This window comes from Calypte anna, chromosome 1, assembly GCF_003957555.1.
Source record: "Calypte anna isolate BGI_N300 chromosome 1, bCalAnn1_v1.p, whole genome shotgun sequence".
Classification (NCBI taxonomy): domain Eukaryota; kingdom Metazoa; phylum Chordata; class Aves; order Apodiformes; family Trochilidae; genus Calypte; species Calypte anna.
Window position 1 is genome coordinate 139,881,279 of NC_044244.1, and position 23,213 is coordinate 139,904,491.

The 23,213-nt window shown below is 40.1% G+C and overlaps 1 protein-coding gene across 1 annotated transcript in view; it reads left to right on the forward strand.

The window, feature by feature from the left end:
• The window catches only part of TUBGCP3 (tubulin gamma complex associated protein 3), a 47,944-nt gene extending 30,712 nt beyond the window's left edge, over positions 1 to 17,232 (forward strand). The window contains exons 10-22 of the mRNA XM_030469283.1: positions 937 to 1,069; positions 2,413 to 2,579; positions 4,150 to 4,260; positions 4,651 to 4,759; positions 9,321 to 9,510; positions 10,795 to 10,930; positions 11,749 to 11,817; positions 12,618 to 12,753; positions 13,349 to 13,437; positions 13,573 to 13,704; positions 14,067 to 14,207; positions 14,784 to 14,900; positions 16,096 to 17,232. Coding sequence (XP_030325143.1) covers positions 937 to 1,069; positions 2,413 to 2,579; positions 4,150 to 4,260; positions 4,651 to 4,759; positions 9,321 to 9,510; positions 10,795 to 10,930; positions 11,749 to 11,817; positions 12,618 to 12,753; positions 13,349 to 13,437; positions 13,573 to 13,704; positions 14,067 to 14,207; positions 14,784 to 14,900; positions 16,096 to 16,254 — 1,689 coding nt within the window. The 3' untranslated portion in view covers positions 16,255 to 17,232. The remainder of the gene's footprint in view (positions 1 to 936; positions 1,070 to 2,412; positions 2,580 to 4,149; positions 4,261 to 4,650; positions 4,760 to 9,320; positions 9,511 to 10,794; positions 10,931 to 11,748; positions 11,818 to 12,617; positions 12,754 to 13,348; positions 13,438 to 13,572; positions 13,705 to 14,066; positions 14,208 to 14,783; positions 14,901 to 16,095) is intronic.
• The last annotated feature ends 5,981 nt before the right edge of the window (positions 17,233 to 23,213 follow it).

The window sequence follows — 23,213 nt, forward strand, 5'->3', positions numbered from 1 at the left end:
GAGAAGCCAGCTTGCAGAGCTTGTTTCTCTAGGATGTCGTGGCAAATGATGGAATCAACAGGCTGAAAAATGGATTATGCAAATCCATGGAAGGCAGCTCTGAAAACCAGTATAAAAAGAGCTGAGCAAGGATGTATCCTCTGACACCCTGAACTCTGCAACCAGGGTGCAAAGAGCCTATAAGGGCACAGACTGCAGAGAGGCATCAGTTTTGCTTGCTCTTCTTGTACAGCAGTTCCTTTTGTCATTACAAAGCAGTAGTTCATCCAACCAGGGTTCTGACAGAGGATGACATTTCTTGTGTTTATAATTGATGGAGCAGGAATCTTGAATAAGAAATCGGCATTATCAAGTCTTGAGCCAGATTATCCCAGAGGTGAGCTTTGTGACTTGTCAATTTTGAAATAAAAAGTGATGGAAAAAACCTACTTTTTTTGAGAAATGCTTTCTTTAAAAAATGCACATTTTAATTGCTTGAAAAGAAGTAGAAGATTGTGTCTTGGAATTGAGAGGATAGTGCATTTTTGTATTCAGGAATTTATCAAGGTTATCTTTCCTTTAGATGTTTTAATTTTTTTCTGAGCATCTGTTTGGCTGGTATTTGCTGTCATTCAGGAACTCTGCTCTTTTTTTCTTTGTTCTTTTCTCCTTTAGTGACTGTCCATCACTTTGCTTTCTTTAGGGCAGACAGAGCACAAAGACTTAGAAAGTCACTTCTACTTGTCTCTGTACTTTGACCTATATTTGATTCTCTGTGTTCACTTGTGTGGATCTCAGGTTTTGGCCAAATGATTTTTTGAGAGGACATATAATCCTGGATCTTTCAAGTGTATTAGAAGACAGTTAACTTCAGAATAAATATTATGAAATATTAGTTCTGCTCAGGTTTTGCCAGTTTTGTTCCTTGATATGTCTTTCTGTTTCTAATTTGATCAGTTGCAATTGGAAGATGATCAGGGTGTGAATTTGGGACTTGAGAGCAGCTTAACACTTCGCCGTCTCCTGGTCTGGACATATGATCCTAAAATAAGGTTAAAGACCCTTGCAGCACTTGTTGATCACTGTCAAGGTCTGTTTAACATACATTTAATATTTATGGGGAAGTTGTTTTACTTGAAGTGGTTGTGAATGACAGAAGTGGATATCAATATTATTACTGTTACGTTTTTTTAGAAAATGTTGAGTAGGTCATCTGAAGCTCTCTTTAGTTGGAGCAAAAAACCCTGATGAATTATAGTGCTCTTTTGGTACTATTACATCTTTTGGTGTTGGTTTGTTGGGTTTTGTTGCTTTGTTTTTTTGGTTTCTTTTTTAACTAGAATGTGCTTGGGAAAGCCTTCAAATTTTAGGCACACCTCATGCTGTTTCCAATCAGAGAATGCTGCACTGTGGAAAAAACCAACACTGGTACATTATGAATTTGTTGGCTTGGTCTGTTCTCTATGTATGAGTATTATACTATTACAACTCTAAATATGATGCCATATGTCATTTGCAACTTGTCTGCAGATTCATGTGAAACAATGAAACTTGAAAAATCTGCAGATAGTGCATGTCTTTGTTGGCAATCCTCAAGAAGATCCTGAGGAGTGATTTTTTTGACCAAAACTTTGGCCTGTAGCTGACCCATAGGCTGTGCTTCTCCCTGAGGGTACTTCAGCATTGCTATCTTTGAAAATAAATGGAAATTCTGGCCCTTGGGAAAGAGCATCTTAAGCAAAAAAAGTTAACTTATGGTTTACTTCAATGATTGGACTTAGTAACAATTGTGGAAAAAAGCTAGCTTTACTATTAATACATTAATGAAAAATTTGAATGCTACAGCCTGTGCTGCAAGGAGGCTTGTAACCTATGCAACATAATAAAAAAACATACTGGGAGTTTTTTGTTTGTTTGTTTGTTTGTTTTGTCAGTCTCTTAACCTTTCAGTTGTAAGAAAAGAGGAGATACTGCCTAAAGGAGCTATGGGGAGGACTATAACCAAGAAGCAGGAAAGATGTTTTTGTGTGTGTGTATGCACAGAGAATATCTGAGAGAAACTCGTGTACAGGAGAGAAGGAAAACACACTAAGGCTTCTATAATGCTCTTCTTGGGCGTGTAGGGCGGAAGGAAGAATCAAAGTCAAGCTTTTTGTGTGATCTGATGCCTTGAAATTTGCATTTCTCCAAGCTATTATAAAGTAGACAGAATATGATATAGGAGAAATGTGCTTAGGACTAACGAATCGTGGCTTAACACTTAGAAATTCCCTGTCAACATGAAAAAATGTACTTTTGCTACATTTTAGATTTGCTTGTGAGGCACCTTTGAGTGTCATATGAGCAGATAAAGTCAAAGGCTGATAAATTTTAAGTGTGGTATATGTATTTTTCCTTCATAGATTTCTGTTTATCTTCCCTATGATCTTACAGGGAGAAAAGGGGGTGAGCTAGCCTCAGCAGTTCATGCCTACACTAAAACAGGAGATCCTTACATGAGATCTCTGGTTCAGCACATTCTTGGGCTTGTATCCCATCCTGTACTGAATTTCCTTTATCGCTGGATTTATGATGGAGAGCTGGAGGATACATACCATGAGGTAACGTGTGATACAGTAAATGTTTTATCTCTGTTTGCTTTGTGGAAGTATAATCTGTAGGAAGCTTAGAGGAATATTTGAAAAGTACACTGTGATGGGAGCATACAACATATGGGTAAGTGATACATACAATAACATGAAATGTGACTCCTTTCACGGATTCAGTCAGTGTGATGTCAGGAGGTTGCAGTGATGCAGTATGTTGTCTTTAATGCATCACATCCTGGGTCTGTTTAGTAGAGACAGAATGGTGGCCTAACAATAGATGCTTGTTCCTGAAGAGAGTCATCTCCCTCTTTTCCTGCTTAGTGTAAGAATAGTAATGTATCCAGAGTGCTTTGTAACTGTTCAGAATGCAAGCCTTGTGTTTTGAATAAAGTTCAGAATATTCTACTGTGACTACCAATTGTTATCCTCAGCTTCATAAATATCTACTTTTTCAACTTGGATAGAACAGGTTTATGGTTCCAGAGTCCCTCTAGGAATGCTACAGTTAATCTGTCATCTTTGCAGCAAACTGTAGTTAACTGTTCCTTTTCGCCTCAAAAATGTGTTTATGCCTTTTGAAGCTCTCCTAACTCTTTCTTTCTTATCTCCAGTCAGCACAGTCTCATTGAAGTGAGTTTCTTTGGTTGCAAGGAGACAAAGAATCACTTCTTTAAAGAATTGAGCTCTTCTAAGACACATCTTAGTATCTTAACCTGAGTGTAAAATACTCTGATTTCATTAGATTAATTAGCTTTCAATTCTTTGTTTAAAAATTTACACGTGCACTTTGAGGATGTTTGCAATACTGAAAATGGCTGTTGGATGTTCTATACTGTAAGCTACAGTTTTCATACCATAGGCAGAGTTTTTGAACAAAGGTAATCAACAGCTCTTGGTGGAAGTGGTATTTGGAGGCAGTGAAAAAAGTTCTTGTGCAAAAAAATGGATGTTTTGTTTGACAGGATGAGGACAGACTCCTTCCACAAGTCATTTTAACAAAACTAGTCTTGTGGATATAGGTTCTTACAAATGGAAGTATTTTCTTGTGTAGAGTCCAGAGACTGCAACATTTGATCACCAGTTTAATTGCAGGAGTTCGTGTTGGAATTTTCTTCTGGAATTCTACCTCTGTTAAAATAGGAAGAAACCCCAAAGGGCTTGAGTGAAAATAAAACCAGTAAAATAAGAGCGTATTATGTTTACATTCTGAACTATGTATCCTTCCCTAACTGCATAACTAATTGCCTCAAAAATGCTCTATGCTTCTCTGTTTCCTAGTGGATGTTTCACAGATAGTACATTTTACTTTGTCCTGAGGTACTTAAGGTTATATAATATACAGAGGATATTAAATCATGTGAGCTGTTGTTTAACCTTTTTCTTCAGAGTTCATATTTCAAGATAAAATTTATGCATCAGTTGCCAGGACAACTCTGCATGTTATCTATGAACTTTTTTTTTCTTTTTTTAGTTAGAAGAACAACTCAGAAATATTTTTACAGCTTTCTGAGTACAGAAATTAAATACAAGCAGAGAAAGTTTACATTCATCTTCTGATTTTAATGTTTATTTCAATCTACAGTTTTTTGTAGCTTCAGATCCTACAGTTAAAACTGATAGGCTGTGGCATGACAAGTACACTTTGAGGAAATCAATGATCCCTTCTTTTATGACAATGGAGCAATCAAAAAAGGTATGAATTAAAAAGTTAATCTTCTGATGATCTGTTGGTCCTATACTGCTGTTTAGTTTTCCATTAAGAAAATAGCGATGAAATTTAAAAATAATCTTAAGAACAGCTACATTAATAAAATTGACTGCAGAGGAAAACTGTGAGATTGTTTCTCCTTTCCATTCTCTTGTTTATGGAGGTGTCAGGGTAGGAAAGAAGTTTGTGTTTAAAACATTTTTTTTTTATGTTAGTATTGGAGTTCTGGATTGTTGTAGCTGGGATTATGGAGCTAAGGGCACAGAAAGATGACAAAATATCCTGTTGTCCTCGTGGTTGTGGGTGGCTTTGTTTTGATTTTGCTTTTTTTCTTATATGCAAATAACTTAAAAAATAAAATCCTTTTGTGTTTAGGTCCTCTTAATAGGAAAATCTATAAACTTCTTGCATCAAGTTTGTCACGATCAAACTCCGTCCACAAAGATGATTGCTGTGGCAAAGTCTGCAGAGTCTTCCAAAGATGGTAAAGTATCTGTGTTAGTCAACTTCTTCCCTTTGAACTGAGGTCTGTATATTATGCAGTTTAGACTGTAAACTGACATTTTGGATAGTGGGGTGGAAAAGAATGCCGGAAGTCCCATTTGCCCTAAAATATAGGTGTGTTAATCACAGAATCACACAGAATATTAGGGGTGGGAAGGGATCTCTAGATATCATCTAGTCCAACCCCTCTGCCAGAGCAGGTTCATCTGGAGCAGGTTGCACAGGATGGCATCCAGGTGGGTTTTGAATGTCTCCAGAGATGGAGACTCCACCACCTCTTTGGGCAGCCCAGTCCAGTGCTCTAGCCTCAAAGTAAAGAAGATTCTTCTCATGTTTAGATGGAACTTAATATGTTCAGTGTTCATATGTTCATAGTGCCTGTTAACTGTTGTTCTGTCACTGAGCACCCCTGAAAAAAGGCCTCATCCTCCTGACACCCACCCTTGAAGTCTTTATAACCATTGCTAAGATCCCCTTCACTCTTCTCTCTAAAAAGGCTCAAGTCCTCCAGCCTTTCATCATATGAGAGATGTCATCTTTATACCTCTTTGCTGTACCCTTTCCAGCAGTCCCCTGAGCTTCTTGAACTGAGCAGTCCAGGGTACTTGGGTTTGACAAAACTTGCTGGATGATTGTTAATATATTGGATTTCCAAGTGAAACCCAGGCCTGATCAGCCTGCTTTCAGCCGAGTTTTGTAGGGAGGGGTAAAGTGGGAGAAGGGATATTCTTGAGTGCTGCAGTAAGGATTTAGTACTTGCAACTTCTCATCAAACACACTTCCTCATAATACGGAATTAATTCTGTGATTAAAAAATAATAAAGCCATTAGTTGTAGCTAGGAGAATAAGCAGTAAAACTAAGCAGGACAGAAGCCTTTTGTAAATGCACTATACTACTATAGTATGTCTGAAGAAAACAGTATGAAAAGTTAGTAAAAATTCATCTTGAATGTTGCTTAAAACTGGGATTGCCAATTGTTGAACATAAAACCAAAGCTTAACTATCAGATCTTCTTCAGAGTATTTCTTTCTATTTAGATGAGATTTCAGTTTTAATGAATTAGAGCTTATATACCATTTGCAGTTACTTTTTGGTGGCATATTCTTTGTAATGAAGTTAGTGTTGTTATGACGAAAGACAGGAACAATAAACATCCACAACAAGCAAACTTCATGTAAGAACATCTAGCGAAGAAGGTAAGGTAATGCTTAGGGTGCTGTTACATATGGGAGAAAGGAGAACTTGCTTTCTTATGGTGAAGGTGATATTTTGTATAACTCCTGTAATATACCAAAGATAATCTAATTGTTAAGAGATAGATAACTACTGTAGTTTCTTTGATGCTATTTTCTACATATATTTTAGAAGTATAATGATGTCCTGGTAGTATATCCAGCTTTAGCTAAGAGAAGAATTGTCTAAGTACTTTTTTTCTCTCTCTGTTTCTTTACTTAGTTGTCACAGTTTAGGCCTGGGTGGTACCAGCCAGGCTTCTGCTCATTCGCCCCCCACTCCTACTGTGGGACAGGGAGGAGAAATTCCACCTTAATATTCATTAATCCAGACAAGGATAGGGAGGTTTTCATTCCCCAATTGTAGCAACAGGCAAAAACCAGATTTGACTTGGGAAGGAAAAAACCTAATTTAATCTACAAGGAGAAAGAGAAAACATAGTCAGATCTTAATACCTTCCCCTCCACCCTTCCGTTCTTCCCATCCCAGATCCCTTTCCTGCTGCCTCCCCCTCAAGGCACAGGGCAGGGAGGATTTAGGGTCAGTTCCCCACACGCTGTTTCTGCTGCTTTCCTCCTCAGGGGGAGGAGTCCTCACATTCTTCCCCTGCTCCAATGCGGGGTCCCTCTCATGGGACAGAGTCTTTCAGGAACCCCTGGGACATGAGTCCCTCCCACAGGTGCAGTCCCTCAGGAACTGCTCCAGCCCGGGCTGCACACTGAGTCACGGCTGCTGCGGGAGCAGTCACCTCCTCTGACACGGGCTCCTCCATGGCTGCAGATCCACATCTGACCCTCTCTGTGATCCTGCACAGGCTGCTGCTTCACATCTGCCCACCCGTGACACTTCAGGGGCTACAAATCCACATTTACCCCATCATGGTCCTTCAGGGACTGGCCCACTGTGCTCCTCCATGGGCTGCAAGGGCACAGCTGCCATCTCACCAGGGGCCACAAGGAAATCTCTGCTCGGGCACTTTTAGCCCTCCTTGACCAACTTTGGTGTCTTTTCTCTGGCATTTCTCTCTCAATTCATCCTCTGTTCTGCAGGTCCCTGTATATTTTTTGCAGTTTCGTTTCCCTTTCTTGAATATGTTACTCACAGAGGCACATCCAGCTTCCCATATCTGCTTGGCCTTGGGCAGGGGTGTAGCAGGGACTGGAACCAGGGGAGCTTCCAGCAGCTTCTCACAGGAACCACCCCTGTGGACCCCAGCTTCCAAAACACCACTGCATTAACCCAAGACATTTGTTTTCTGTGAACATCCATCTTTGCACTTTTTGATAGCTTGTACAATGTTTTTTCTCTTATTGCTGTTTTCAGATATGGCTCTATTTTACGTATCTTCAAAGTTTGGCTTTGTGGGATTATCTTATTTTTCTTTTTTCCCCCCTATCCAGATGAACCCCAAATTAATTTTTTTTATATAACCTCTTCAGAGCACGGACTTCTAGCATTAATACCTCCATGAATGGTGTTTTACTAATAGAATCCCATTCACATTTGCAAGAATATTTAATCTAGTAATATGGGTTTTGTACTGTACACGCTGCTTGCTGAGTCAAAGATGTGCTCAAAGCGCAGAGAGGAATTGGGGGTAAGTGAATAAGGGCTGTAAATGCATTTGAACCATCATCTTGCCAACTACTCCTGAAAAAGACACATCCTTTGAGTACACTACTTTCACCACTTTACACAGTGTTTACGGCCATGCTTCTCCAGTAGTGTTTGTAATTTGCACTTGTGTTTCTCTCTCCTTGACTGAATGGAAGGTCTGTACAAATGTACTTTCCCTATTATGTAGGGGATGAGAGATCCAAAGCAAGTACATTATCTGAAGTGCTGAGAATACTGGTTTCAGAGAGAAGTGTAGTTTTAGAAATGGATGCTATCCACTATATCTGCAATGGATGAAGAAGTTCTGAGGCTATCATCTGCAGCCTAAATACCTCATATTATTGCACTGCCTTAATTCTGCACAAAAGTACATTTCTGTTTCAGGCATTTTACCCACTCGGTCCCGAAAGTTCTGTGTCAGTGATGTTGGAAATGCTGTCCTTGTTTGTGCTGATTATATCCTCAGTCCCTTCAAATAATTACTTTTATAGTAATTTGATGGAAAGCCAGGATGCCAGCCTGAATTCTGGATGCTTTTTGTCATTCTAAGTCTGAATGTTTAATTGGTTTGTCTGTGTTTTTTATTACTTTAATTTACTTTGGAACCTTAACTCTCATGTTTCCCATTTCTTTTCGACGCTGAAGTAATCCAGATGAAAAAACTTCTGAACATTCATTAAAACAGAAAGCCAGAATGCAGAACAGTGTAGAGGTTGGTCATCTTGCCTGACAGGATTGTAGCAGGCATTTAGGGAAGAGGGCTGGTGTAGAAGACAGGTAAAGTGATCCCAGTTCCAACCTCTAGTTATCCACAGTTCAGGAACTTCTCAAGTGTCTGCAGTAGAGATTGAAACTTATCCTGGAGCAAGCACGTGCTATCTTACACTAATTTGGTACCTGGATCTTAATTTTTTTTTGCCTTTTGAGCAATAGTTGTGTAATTAAAAATTGTTGTAATCAAAAGTAAATCCTTTAATGCTGAAGAGGGTCTGTATCTAATGATAGTTGACAGTCGGCAGTCCAGTATTTGGAGTTTTTCTCCATGTTGCCCAGAGAGGCCACGCTTCTTGCTATCTTGTAACATTCTTATTACAGTCCATTTCTTAGTAAGCTTGTAGTTGTAAAAAGGAGTGAAATACACTTCCTGCTAAAAGGCAGTGTCCTGCCCCAGGGTTGCCATGCATTAAAGGTTGAGAAGGAAACATCAGGTTGCTTGCTGTCCCCCAGATAATGCCAGTGTGTTCCCTCCACTAGTTCTGGCTTATGTGTGGGATCTCTTTCCTGTTGAATGTTTTGACTGATTCTTCCATTTCTCATCCCCCACAATTACTGAAGTGACTTCTAATTGAGATCCCTTCAAACACAAAGCTTTTCCCTAATTCTCAGCTTTTAGGTCTCCTTCAAATTATTTGATTCTGTAAATCCAGGTATTTCAGCAAGCTAAAAAAAATCACTTTCTGTGTAGAAGTGATGAAATAATATGGGCTCTTATTGAAAAGTACAATCTAGGCACTTATTAATAATGTTGAGGTTCGGGATGCTTTAGACTTGCTTTCATTGTGGCTATGTCAAGTGTATGATATAGTGGATCATAATAAATGGGAATTTCTGTGCTTTTATGTTTTAATTCCAAAGCTTGTTTGCATTGATTTTGGAAAAATAGTAATTTAACTTTTTTTTTTTTTTTAGCTGCTGATTTGTTCACAGATCTGGAAAATGCATTTCAAGAGAAAATTGATGCAGCTTATTTTGAGACCAGCAAATACCTGCTGGATGTTCTCAATAAGAAGTACAATTTACTGGAACATATGCAGGCCATGAGGCGCTACTTACTACTTGGTCAAGGAGACTTTATCAGACATTTAATGGACTTGCTCAAGTAAGAGAGTAGGAAGGGTAATTATGTTGAAATTCTGCTACTTGCAAATGTGCATGATCAGCACAGAAGTTGTTTTGCTTTCAGAAGAGAACCCTTTAAGTGTCTTATTACTCAAAGGTTTAATTGAACAATTTTTAAATTCTACTTTGAGTTTAATTTTTTGGCCCTGAGGCTTTAATTTAGTTCTTTCTTTTTGGTAGCAAATACATACAGCACCATTTCACAATGTCTTGAGAAGTTGCATTCATACAGATACGTTTACATTGACCTTGTGACAAGGGTGTTAACACTTCTCTCACTCCTGCCAGCAAGTTTAAGTGGAAGAGTTCTGTTGCTCTTGATGCCATTAGTTAGCACTGCTCCTAATACGAGGCTTCTGTATTTTGGAGGTGTTTGGTCCAAAATATTGTGTCAGAATCCCTCAATGTGTTATTTTAAAAAATGCAATCGATGACTCATCAGGCTGTGTTTTATGCACTCAGGTGCTCTCACTAGTGTCAATTGCAGTTCTTAAAGTGTATTTGCAAGCTCACTGCTTTTACGTGCTGGTGCTACTGGAAAATTTGCCTTCCAAAATGTGCTTCACAAAGCTTTCCTTTGGTCTACAAGGCAGGCTTTGTAACAGAGCTTCCATTAACTTGTTAACTGAACTCAGCATTGTCTGGTGGTGATTTATGTATGACCGTGTGTTTTCAACTGAAAGTTAGTGTGAGGCAGAATAAGGCTGGTTTGTGGAGTCAATAATACAGCAGAGGCAGAAGTAGTGAAGGGCTTTCTAGTACTGATCATGGGGAAAAAGAATAGTCCAAGGTGCTTGTTATTTGCACATTGCAACTCTTTGGAAAGTTTAAGTTACATAAAGGGAATGAGTTTGTGTGCTTCTACCAGCATGTTTAAGCCTGTGAGATGGCTACCAGTAAGTCTCTCAAAACTGAAATGAGATTACTGATTTGATGTATTAACAATGTAATCTGCTTCATTTTAGATATGAATGCAACTCAGATTACAGAGTGGTTATTCTAGCAGTTCTGGCACTTTCAAATTACTGGCATTAAGTAAGGATAAAGTTACTCGTGCTGATGTTCAGGTATATAGCTGAGCATGAGTAGACAGTTTGAAGTATTTTACTCATTGATTTTCTTTGTGGTTAAGACTGAAAATGTAATATGAGAGGTTTTGAAAGGCTGTCAGAAAAATGTTTCACTGTGTGCTGCAGTTACTACCAAATTGCTGCCTTAGAATATCTCAGTAATGTACCATGACTGTTTGTTTCCTAACCACCAGGCCAGAGCTTGCACGACCAGCTACAACCTTGTATCAGCATAATCTGACTGGAATCCTTGAAACAGCAGTGAGGGCAACAAATGCCCAGTTTGATAACCCAGAGATCCTCAAACGACTGGATGTTCGACTTCTGGAGGTCTGTTTGCATCATGGTGACTCTGACTGGAAACATAACTTTTTCTGTGTGTTTGTGTGTGTCTGTGTTGGTGTGTATACATGCAGACATCTATATGAAACAAAATTTTCGTATGTGTATCTATTTACTATATTTTCCCCTCTTGGAAGGGGGGAGCTTCCCCCATTGAAGTCTGCTTTGAATTACCTAAATCTCATTCAGTAAGTCTTTACTTCTTTTCCCATTTCCTGCCTCTTGTCTATTTTTTTTTTTCAAGCTGTGGGTTTGCAGCCAATTCTTTGACAATATGAAGTTGAGTATTTGGAGTCTAACAGTAATTGATGCTGGTGGCTCTGATGCAACTTTTGCTGCTGTTGCTCTTAAAAGAGTGTGGGAGGTGTTGTCTTTATCACCAGTAATTACAAAGAGTAAAGCTGTGAAAGTTCATTTCGTGAAGGAAAACTCTGGTAAGAAACTTGAGTTAATGAAAAACCTCCAGTCCCAGAGGTGGTAGTTAACTGATGTACTGTGGCATCTGAAATAAGTCTATACCTTAGGCTGAGTCACGCCTATGAAGTTTTTCCTTCCCTTTCTGTCCTTTACTAGCTCCCATGGAAAAACATGGACATTACAAACATTAGCATTTGGGTGAGATGTATCCCACTGTAGTGTCAAACTTATTAACACAATAATTTTGTGTCAGTTTTGGATGAGAAACTCCTGTATGGATGTGGATGATTGTTTTTTCATAAGCTATGGAGAATGGAAGAGAAAGCAAGAGTTGCTCTTGCTAGTATGCTCTGATTATACACTGAAAGTAGTATATCTTCTTAATACAGGTATCTCCTGGGGACACTGGATGGGATGTCTTCAGCTTAGACTATCATGTTGATGGGCCAATAGCAACGGTAATGTAATTCGTATACTGCTGGCTGGGAACATGTCTCACATACTCAATTGAAATGCTAAAATTTTTTAATTGAAGTAACCTCTTTTTATTCTGGAATATAAGATCAGAGAGACTTTTTTTTTTTTTTTTTTTTTTGGCATCTAGGATGTACTCACTATATAAACATCTGAGCCAAAATCTCGGTTCTTAAAAAGTAATTGTGAGTGCTGAAAAGGTACATTTACAATGATCATTACTGAAAATCAGTAATCCGTTTGTTACAGGAGAGATTTTAGCATGTGCTTAGTAAGTGGAGTTTTCTTCTATTATTACTGGCTGTAGCTGCTAATTTGGAAGTGAGGAATCTATGTGAGGGGAACCTATTTGTACTGTCTAAATGAAATTTGATAGGTAGTGTTCATTAGAGCTACTGAGAAAATAGCTACACTGTTGATCAGAATGTATTTAGCCTTTATGAAGAGCTTGTAGAGAACTTTTTTCTTTTAAACAGGACATCAAAATATCAGTCTCCCCAGCAGAAGGAATTTTCATGTATATAGGTAGCTTGAAAACAGTGAAATATTTAGGGGTTTTGTGTTCACCCTTTCTTAGACTTACTGTAGTACCCTGTGCCTGCTTGCATGTTAGGTAACTCAATTCAGCTTTTGTGGGAGGATCTTCCCAAAGGCTCTGGGCTTTCCAAGGCTTTTGTTTTGACAATATTTACCAATAAAATGCATGAGTCAGTTGTCACTGACTGTGAAGAGAGTACACAGTATGCCTTATCAAATTTGTACTGATGTGTTGTTTATTTTGTAGGTATTTACACGTGAGTGCATGAGCCACTATCTAAGAGTATTTAATTTCCTCTGGAGAGCAAAGCGAATGGAATACATTCTGACTGATATATGGAAGGGGCACATGTGCAATGCAAAGCTTCTAAAAAGTATACCAGGTGAGAAAAGCCCAAATGAATGATGGCCTTGTAAACTGGATTTAGCTGACTGCATCTTACTTTATATTGAGGGGAAAGCAAGTCTGTTGGGATGGATGAGTTTTATATTTTGTTGCTTTGCTTGACTGACTGTTTAATGGTAGATGATGAAGATAAAATACTTATTTGTTTTGCTTAATCGTTGGTTGTGAATTTTGTATCCGTGAGTGAATGAGACATCACGTTTCTCTGGACAGAAACTGTTACTCTTCTGTTCCTTTTTATTAATTTTTGTTGATGCTTTCATGTCTGTACCCTGTGTCTCCCTCTTTCTTATGCTGGAAGTACTTAGTCTCATACATGCACAATTTAGAATTTACTAGTTTTACCTTCACTCATTCGCTGTGCTTTTTATTTAGATAAGATCAGAAGGGGCCTTAGCCTGTTAGATGAGAGAAATACATGTTGAGAAGAAATAGGAAAGCCAGGATAGCTGCTGGCAGCCAAGATTAGTGACTGGTTTATGAACTGTTCAACTTGGTAGAAAAAAGATGTGTTTATGGCTGTGATTCTCCTTGCTGTCTTTAACATGCCATCTCTTTGGATTTTTTTACAGAGCTTTCTGGGGTGCTGCATCAGTGTCACGTTCTGGCATCAGAAATGGTTCATTTCATTCATCAAATGCAGTATTACATCACGTTTGAGGTATACTCTATCCACTGAATTGGTTGCTTTAAAAATTAAGTACTCTTAATATACTGCATGTGTTGTGTGTTTTGAATTTCAAAGAGCTTGTCATCTAGCAAATCAAAACAGCCCAATCCTGAATCATTGCTTTAGGTGCTTGAATGTTCATGGGATGAACTCTGGAACAAGGTCCAACAAGCACAGGACTTGGATCACATCATTGCAGCTCATGAAGTTTTTCTAGACACAATCATAGCTCGGTGCTTGCTGGATAGTGAATCCAGGGTGAGTCTTCTCCTTTGCATTAAATTGTAACTCGATAATCTTGGCCTATGGGTTGGGAATCATCTTATGTTGTTAGGAGCAAGGGGAAAAGTGGTTTTTCTTCCTTTGATACAAGACTTTATTATGGTAGGGTCCATACATGAGCCCCGGACACAGTGACAGATGCTGATAATAACACAGGGCTGGTTGTTTTCAATCCTAAGAAGCTCTGATCATGCAACAACTGACTTCTTGCAAAACAGTTTCTCCACCTATATGTAAAAAGCTTTAATTTACTCATGTTCTGAAATATTTTGGTAGCTCAAAACTCTCTTGCTGTAAAACTGTTTCATTGGGGTTTTTTTTGCCTAACTGTCTCACAGGTACTTCTCAACCAGCTTAGAGCTGTTTTTGATCAGATCATTGAGCTCCAAAATGCCCAAGATGCAATGTACAGAGCTGCTTTGGAGGAGTTGCAGCTGAGATTGCAATTTGAAGAGAGGAAAAAACAGCGTGAGCTTGAGGTACAGTAATGATATTATTAGAATGTGAAAAGTAATTGAGGCAAAATGTCCTTATCTTTTGATGAATGGAAGTTTTTAGATATCATGTAGAGGTACAACAAAAATGAAAAATGTAGTAGGGACAAAGGTAAAAATCATCAGCAGTAGCTAGTGAGTTAAAATAAAACTCCTGAATAGTGTTTTTAATTTTAGTCTTGGACAAAACCTCTAGTTAAACAGATTCAGCAGTGAGCTTTGGAGGATGAGCAATTTATCTCTGTTCTGTGTGAAGGAAGTACAAGAGGCTTTAATATTCTGAACCTTTTTGCAAAATATGCTGTAGCTCCATGCCTTTCTTCCTACTCTGTCTGTGAGACATGCAGTGCTGGTGTGAGACTCACCTGCTTTGCTAATCTCAGGTTTCTTTCATGTGCCATACACCACCAAGGGGACTGATAGTGTCAGTATAAGAGGCTCCATGTTTGGCTTTTTGTAGCACTAGTTGGTTTGTATAATTGTGATGTTTTAGTTGGACAGAAGGTTAGCAACTGTCATCATGTGATGCTTGATCTGTTAATTCACTTGGTCTCTGTGTAGGGTAAATGGGGTGTAACTGCATCAGAAGATGAAGAAGAGAACAAGAGGATGAAAGAATTTCAAGACTCAATACCCAAAATGTGCTCACAGCTGCGAATACTTACTCACTTTTACCAGGTGCCCCTTACATTACGTTTTTTTAAATATGAATACTGAGCTTTGATGTGTAGAAATCAATTTCTAATCTGATGTAAGTGTAAATTGTGTATTTATGTGTGCAGTTGGTGGATTGAAGTCTTAATTTTTTGCTTCTCTACTTAGAAGTCTGTATTCACTGTTCTTCACTAGACAGCAGGTTTTGTGGTCATACATGTTCCCTTGACAAAGAGGAATAGTCTCCTCATGTAAGTCTCCTTCCTTCAGTAGCAAAAGTGATAACTAAATCTAAATTTAAAATCTAAAAAAAAAATTACTTACATTCCATTTCTTCTCACCAACTTTACAAGTCTTTGCTATTAAAGACTGCAGAAAGGGTCCTTATTAAGGGCCTAGCACTGGATTTTAAGCCCACCGAGATGGGCAGTGTGTAAACTGTTTAAAGGAATGTGCACAGGCTGTTTTCTTTGGGAATTATTCTGGCTTTGTCTTAATTCATTATGTCTAATTGTGAGATTGCCATTGCCCAGGAAATCCAGCTGTCAGATTTTCAGGGAAGGCTCAGGAAGCGATGAAGCAATGATCCTTCCAGTTCTGGGACCCTCAGTTCAGGAAGGAGACTGAGGTGCTGGAGCAGGTCCAGAGAAGAGCAAGGAGGCTGTAAAGGGATCCAGCACAGATCGTATGAGGAGAGGCTGAGGGAGCTGGGGCTGTTTAGCCTGGAGAAGAGGTGGCTCAGGGGAGACCTCATCACTCTCTACAACTCCCTGAAAGGAGGGTGTAGCCAGGGGGGGGTTGGTCTCTTTTCCCAGGCAATTCTCAGCAAGACAAGAGGTCATGGTCTCAAGTTGTGCCAGGGGAGGTTTAGGTTGGACATTAGAAAGAGTTTCTTTACGGAGAGGGTGATCAAACACTGGAATGGGCTGCCCAGGGAAGTAGTGGATTCTCCATCCCTGGAGATATTTCAAAAGAGACTGGATGTGGCACTCAGTGCCATGGTCTGGTAACCACAGCGGTAGTGGATCAAGGGTTGGACTCGATGATCTCTGAGGTCCCTTCCAACCCAGCCAATTCTGTGATTCTATAAGTGATTGTGCTTGCCCTTTCTCAGATTCCCTCTGCCTCTGTGCCAGGCATAGCACCACCTGGCATCCCTGTGCAAAACCCAGCAGTGATGACTTTTTAACTGTCTCTTGCATTTCTCTTTTTCCTTCAGGGAATCGTCCAGCAGTTCTTGGTGCTGCTGACAACCAGTTCTGACGAAAGCCTTCGGTTTCTTAGCTTTAGATTGGACTTCAATGAGCATTATAAAGCAAGAGAGCCAAGGCTCCGTGTGTCCCTGGGCACTAGAGGCAGAAGAAGCTCACATATGTGAAACAACAGCTAAGGACTGCACCTCGGTATCCGAAGGATGTTGAACCTCTTGTTGGACAAGGCAACCAGAGCTGATGTACTGCAGCCAAACTGTGTGTGATCGGTGTCTACCATTTCTGCAGGCAACATGTTTTCAGTCATGTGGTTGTGTGACACTGTATAGCAGACAGAAAAAAAAGTAGGGTTTTTTTTTTACACTGAAGTTTCTAGAATTGCCAGACTAAGTGGGCTGATTGAACCTCTTCCAGTCAACTTCTTAAATCATCCTTTTAAACAATTGCCAATTTTCTTTGAAGCTTTATGAGCTCCCTCCACTCTAACTTATATGTGTGTCCAGGAAAATGCATCTTTTGTTTATAGAAAGCACCATTTCCTTTTTTAATAAGAAAATTAAGAAGGTTATTTTTTCTATATGTACTTGTTCTATTTGAAGAGAGTTTTTGTTAAAGTCAACAGATTAGGGCCCAGACCGTATGTCCTTGTTAAAAAGCTGTACAGCATTTTGTGATGCTGATTTTCAGTGTTGTGGTGTGTTTGAGTGTAAGAAACTTTGTATCAGGAGACATAAACTTATATTTAATTTTTTTGTTGTTTTCAAAGTTACAAATTGAAAAATAAAGTTTAGTAGGGAAATTCTATGGTTACTGTACATGAGAGAATACAGAAGCAGAGCAGGAGTGTGTCAGTTGCACATCAGATCTAAAAATGAAGTTAAAGCCTCAGTATTGTGAAAGCAAGGTGCTGGCTAAGACTGAACTGAATGAAATAATTGATGTTCAAAATCAAATGTGTAGAAACAGAGTTGGCTTCTGTTGACATCATTCTCTTCCCTATTTTTTCATTGTAAGTATTTATATATTGCAGTCCAGATGTTGAGGAGAGGGGGATTCATCTTTTGCAAAGTTGTCATTATATCAGGTCATTTATTATATTCCACAAGTGCAAGCTTAGAAAAATAAAAACACAATTATCTTTCAAACAAGCAGTTTTCTTTTTGTAGTTGAAAGACTGTGACTTTTCTGCAAAAAAGGAGAATCTTCCTGTTAGGACTGTATTGATTCACGGATACCTTTGTGTTACAGCATTTTGGTACTTGTTGTGTGTAATTCATTTAATTAGTAATTGCCTTCAGATCAGCCAGGTCTGTGGCCTTTTTTACTTTTTGCCCTTACTGTGCTTGGACCTCTGGGAATCAGAGGCACCTCCCAGGTCATGCAGGGGAGGCTGCTGAGAGCCCTGGGGGAGGCAAACTCACATGGGGATGACACCCTGACTTGCAGCCCTGGGCTAGCAGGTTTGTCCCCTGGGCCACCAGGATTCCCATTATTGTGCAGAAGGGTAGTTTTTGTTAGTGTGATGGGAGATTATTGTTCTTGAGAAGTCTTGTAGAATTACAAAGCTTACATGATTGTGTTTTGTTCAAACCTACTGGGGGGGAAAAAAACCCCAAAACCAAGAGTTTTGTTGCCTGGCCCCATGTGTCATTTAGACACAGGCCAGAGAGGCAGCATCAATGTTTCTTTACTAGAGAAAAGTTCTAGAGGAAGGTTTGGTTCCCTTCTGTGCTAAAAAGGATCCAGCAGCACAAAGGAGACACACAGGAGTGGCTGTGCTGGGAAATTATCATTTTTGTGTGATTCTGCAGAAGAGTCTGGACTACTGCAGGAGTTGCTCTGACTGCCAGGCAGAGGGGGATGTTCTGAATGGAAGGCAGAGAATACCTGGGCTGGTGGCTACCTGACATTGTCCTCAGTGCTCCATTGTGGTGGAGCTGTTTTTTGTAGCTTCTGATCCTACAATTAAAACTGATCAGTTGTTATAAGCATGGCTTGAGGAAGCCCATGATCCCTTTTCAAGTAAGATGAAGCAAGGAAAAAAATATAACAGACAAAAGGGTGAATCTTCCTGATTATCTGTTACTCCCAGGTGCTTAGGGCCAGACCCTCATCAAGAGAGGAGATCAGCAGCTGAGCAATAAATACTTAAAAATTTCTTTTGGGCTTGGAAATAACTGTAACAGCACTGTTATAATAAATTGTACAAGGGTGCCAACACTTCAAACCAGAGCAGAAAATGGTAACTAGATGGATTAATAAGGTGAGGCATAGAGTAACCAGTTCAGCCCTGCATGAAGATCACCTGGAAGTGGATGAGGACGTTTTCTGAGACCTTCAGTTTCTCAGGCAGTGGCACCCGTTCTTCTCTCAGAGATTGCTTTGCCTACACCTCTGCCTGGGGAAAAGAAATCAACACTCTTGGACCCCATCTGTCTGCAAGGCTAGGTGTGAGTTTCTGAATCCAGGACGTGGAGTAACTGGATCAGCACTGCTGGAAAATCCCCTGGAAGCAGATGGGAGCAGGTGATGTCATCTTTGGGTTTTATGGCAATTCCAGCCTTATTTTTTTCCCAATTGTGGAATTATGCTTTGTCTTCACCTACAGCTGGGTGTTCCTTTTTTGGGGCACTGTCGGTCAGCATTATCTAGTGCTGCTTCTCTGAAATAGAAAGCATGAATTTTGTGAAAGAATCATCACTGGTATGAAAGAGGAGACTGGTTGTGTAAACCTCTCAACTTCAGGATGCCATCCCTAGGAATGCTTCACTGCAGCTAGCAGCCATCCAACCAGGAATATTGGGAAGGCCAACTTGCCCTTTTTTCATCACCAGCCATTTAACCAGGTGGTTAAATCACTCAAAGGTAATTTTGGAAGGAGAAGGTATGGAAAAATAGTGGGATAAGCAGATTAAAATGGCCAGTTGTGTGTAATTAGGGTGATGGGCCGAATGTTTTTGGAGCTTTGCTGCTCACCTGATCAATGAAGCCTTTCTTCTCTCTTTTGTAAATCCATTTCCCTTTTCCTAAATGTGTGTGATGGGGGGATGAGTTCAGTAATAGGAGTGGGATGGTGTGTGGGAGGTGCATGCAGTGCAAGGAACTGCAGGCACTGCAGTGAGAGGACAGATGTGTCCTGAAGTGAGAGGTCTGGGGGTCAGCTGCTGGCTGGGCTGTGTCTGTAAACCCATCTACTGGAGAGATCCATATTTGTACCGGAAGCCTTGCAGATGGTGGTGTATTCAAGGAGTTGCTGATAGTGGACAGACACATCTACTCTGCTGGGTGTCATAACTGGATGTTAGCATGAACCTGACCCAGCACCCTGTGCCAGCCCATCCTGTGCACCAGGCCATGGGAAGAGGAAACCCTTCATGGATGGGACCTCTACAGGGCACCACAGGAAAATCCATCCCATGCTGCAAAAAGCCCGCGTGCCTAGCATCTGAAGGGGTGTAAATTTTATTTACTACTTGTGCTTGTCTTTTTATCATATTTATATTCCTGATTTTATTCTGTCATCTTAAAATAGCTGTTTTGTTAGGCTGTTTGATGTCAGGCCTTTCTTAATGAGATCCAGAACCCTGTACCCTTTCTCTCTCAGTGCACTTATAAAATTGTACTTTCAAAAATAAGTTTTATATATATATATGTATATACATACATATATATATATATACACATCTCACTAATGGAACTCCATTCAGCTCAGCCAGACGTGAGCAGGATGGGGCTGTGTTTCTGGGAGTGTTCTAGTGTGTCTGTCTGTGTCGACTGTATATATACATTTATATATGTCAGTCAGTCTCAGCTCTGTCCCTGGCAAGATCATGGAGCAGATCATCCTGAAGATGATACAGGAAACGGGAGGTGGTTGGTAGCAACCAACACGACTTCACTAAGGACAAGTGGTGGTGGCCTTTTACAATGGGGTCACAGCATCAGTGGATGAGGGAAGAGCAGCTGGTGTCATCTAGGTGAACTTTAGAGACATCCTGGTCTCTAACTTGGAGAGATGAATTCGATGGATGGGTCACTTGATGGATAAGGAAGTGGCTGGATGGCTGTTCTCAAAGAGAACAAGGCTCAATGTCTACATGGAGGTCAGTGGCTCAAGGGTTGGTACTGGGACCAGTGCTGTTTTAACATCTTTGTTGGCCACATGGACAATGGGATTGAGTGCACCCTCAGCAAGTTGGCTGATGACAACAAGCTAAGTGGTGTGGTTGACAAGCTGGAGGGAAGGAAGGCCATACAGAGGGACTTTGGCAGGGTTGACAAGAGCCTGCGCCAACCTCATGAAGTTCAGTAAGTCCAAGTGCAGGTTCGCACAGCTGTGTGGGGGAAGTCCCAAGCACAATTACAGGCTGAGTGGAAAGTGGGCTGAGAACAGCCCTGAGGAAAAGGACTTGGGAATATTGGTTGACAGGAAGCTTAACACAAGCAGGCAATGCATATTTGCAGCCCAGAAAACCAACCATATCCTCAGCTGCAACAAAAGAAGCATGGCCAGCAGGTTGAGGGAGGTGATTCTCCCTCTCTGCTCCACTCTGGTGAGACCCCACCTGGAAGGTCCAGTTCTGGAGCCCCCAGCACAGGAATGACATGGAGCTCTTGGAATGAGGGCAGAGGAAGGCCACAAAGATAATCAGAGGGCTGGAACACCCCTCCTATGGAGACAGACTGAGAGAGTTGGGATTGTTCAGCCTGGAGTAGAGGCGGCTCTGGGGAGACCTTACAGCAGCCTTCCAGTAGCTGGAGGGGCCTACAGGAAAGGTGGGGAGGGACTTCTCACAAGAACATTTAGTGATAGGACCAGGGGGAAGGGTTTAAAACTGGAAGAGGGTAGATTTAGGTTACATATTAGGAGGAAATTCTTTCCTGTGAGGGTGGTGAAACACTGGCACAGGTTGCCCAGGGAAGTTGTGGCTGCCTCCTCCCTGCAAAGTGTTCAAGGGGATGGGGCTCTGAGCAACTTCGTTTAGTGGGAGGTGTTGGAACTAGGTCATCTGTAAGGTCCCTTCCAACCTAAAACATTTTTTCTATGATAAGTGGTGTGTACCTGTGCTCCGAGTGCATGTGCCTATGGGGGGATGCATCCTGAGACTTGCTACTGGTTGGCCATGGAGTTGTGGCAACCTCATCTCTGTAAGATGGCTGGATTCAGCAATTTCTCTCAAAAGTGTGAGAGAAATTATCTTCAATTTCATTTGTGCCTGGAGACCAATATTGAATTCTACATAAATGTGAGCACTTAGTGTAAAAGTTGACAGCAACCTTCTGCTGCAACTGCACAAATGGGTTACCTTTCAGTGGGTGGCAGCAACACCATTCAAGTACATTTCTAAAGAGAATCCTGGTAGTTTCACCTTCTCACTTGATTTTTTAACACTAAACTGCTTCTCTAATACACCCAGTGTTAAATATTGTAATTCTTAGTAATATATTTAATCTTTTGAGGCTATTCTTTCTTTTGTAAGGTTTGTAATGCAGGCTTCTGGCTGGAAATTTTAATGTTTTCCTGCTGGAGCTACATTGTCTGAAAATACAAATATAGCTGAGGGGCTGAGCAATCATCTCTCTGAGCTGAAGCAGTCCCAGCTCCTCCTGCTGTCTGCCTCCTATCCCAGGGCCATTGCACACTGGCCCTGCACGCTCAGTCCTCTCTTTTTCAGAGTTGCCGAGGCTTAAAGAAATTTCTGAGAATCTGCAATAAAATGTAGAAATTCAGAAAGTAAGGATAAAATTATCACCCACCTTAGGATGTCATACAACATACAAAACTCATTTGGGTTGAAGGATTATCCATGTGGTGCCACCAGTATTGTAAATACATTAAAAGGAAAGAACTGGAAAGTATTTATATCTCATTCCTTTAAACTACGAAGGATATTTCTTCTGGTACCTGACATGCAAATTATATCTTTAATAGTGGGAACTCTAAGAAAGAGAGAGTTAAAAAACACACACAGAAAATTTAACCTCCCTCTGTAAGGTACAGCAGCTTGTGTGATGCAATTTAGTATCTTAGAAACATCCACTAGGAAATCTAGAAGGTAAAGAGATGAAGGAAAGAATATAATAATAATCTGTTTTTTTTTTAGTGACGCTATTTTTTAATCAAAGCCCTGTGGACTTCCCCTATTAGACCACATGCAGTGAACAGATGCCAGGGTCTCTTAACTCTAAGTAGGAGTTTACTTTTCTTTATAAAAAAACTAAATCTACTCGATTTTTCTATTGTTGTTGTTGAAATTCATTCTGTCTTCCTACTGTCACATATGCAAAATGTCAAATTTTTGGAGAACTTTTTTTCAGCCCTTTAAAATAGCATTTTTATCAGGAATGGCCATTTACCATTGGTCAGTGTGAGAACTGTGTTTTCCAATCTGCCACATCAAGGGTTCAAGGGTAATAAGGGACTGAAAAAGGGAGGTATTTGGACAGGAAATTAAAGCTTATTTTAAAACTGGACTTAAAGATTGTGTCCACTGTAACATCTCATGGATGTCTCCTGATGCTGACCTTAGAAACTGTGGTTGTGCACACTTGTACTCATTTTTCTCCTGAATGAGCAACCTCAGAGGTAACAGACCACATTTCATACACACATAAGGGTTCTCAGACTCTTCTCAGAAGTGCCTAATACATATTGAAAATAATTTTTTGGCTGCTTGAAACTTGAAATGCCACTTTAGCCTCTCTCTAATGAGATACTACTCATTGGTGAGAGAAAAAAAATAACTGGGAGAGCTGAAAGAGGTCTGCAAATGTTGAAAGTAAATTAGGGGCAGACACAAGAACTTGCTGTTCCTAGAAGGACTTTGGAACCAGCACCTACGCTACCCAGTTTGACCAACCAAAATTACAGACTGTGAAAGCAAGATATCTGTGTGTAGTAGTTCAGAGTGCAAAATCTCTGCAGCCATTGTTTTAAGCAGTTATTTGCTACTTGGAAGGCCTGCTGAGCAGCAATTTTAAAAGAAAAGTGAAAATGTAAGTTTTATGTTGACGGGGAATACAAATTAAAAAGTAAAACATGAACCACTCAGTCTTTCTAAAGAATTAAGCCAAGCTCTCTGTTATAGTATTTTAACTATATTATGTTAGTTTGGAGCAATGCAGT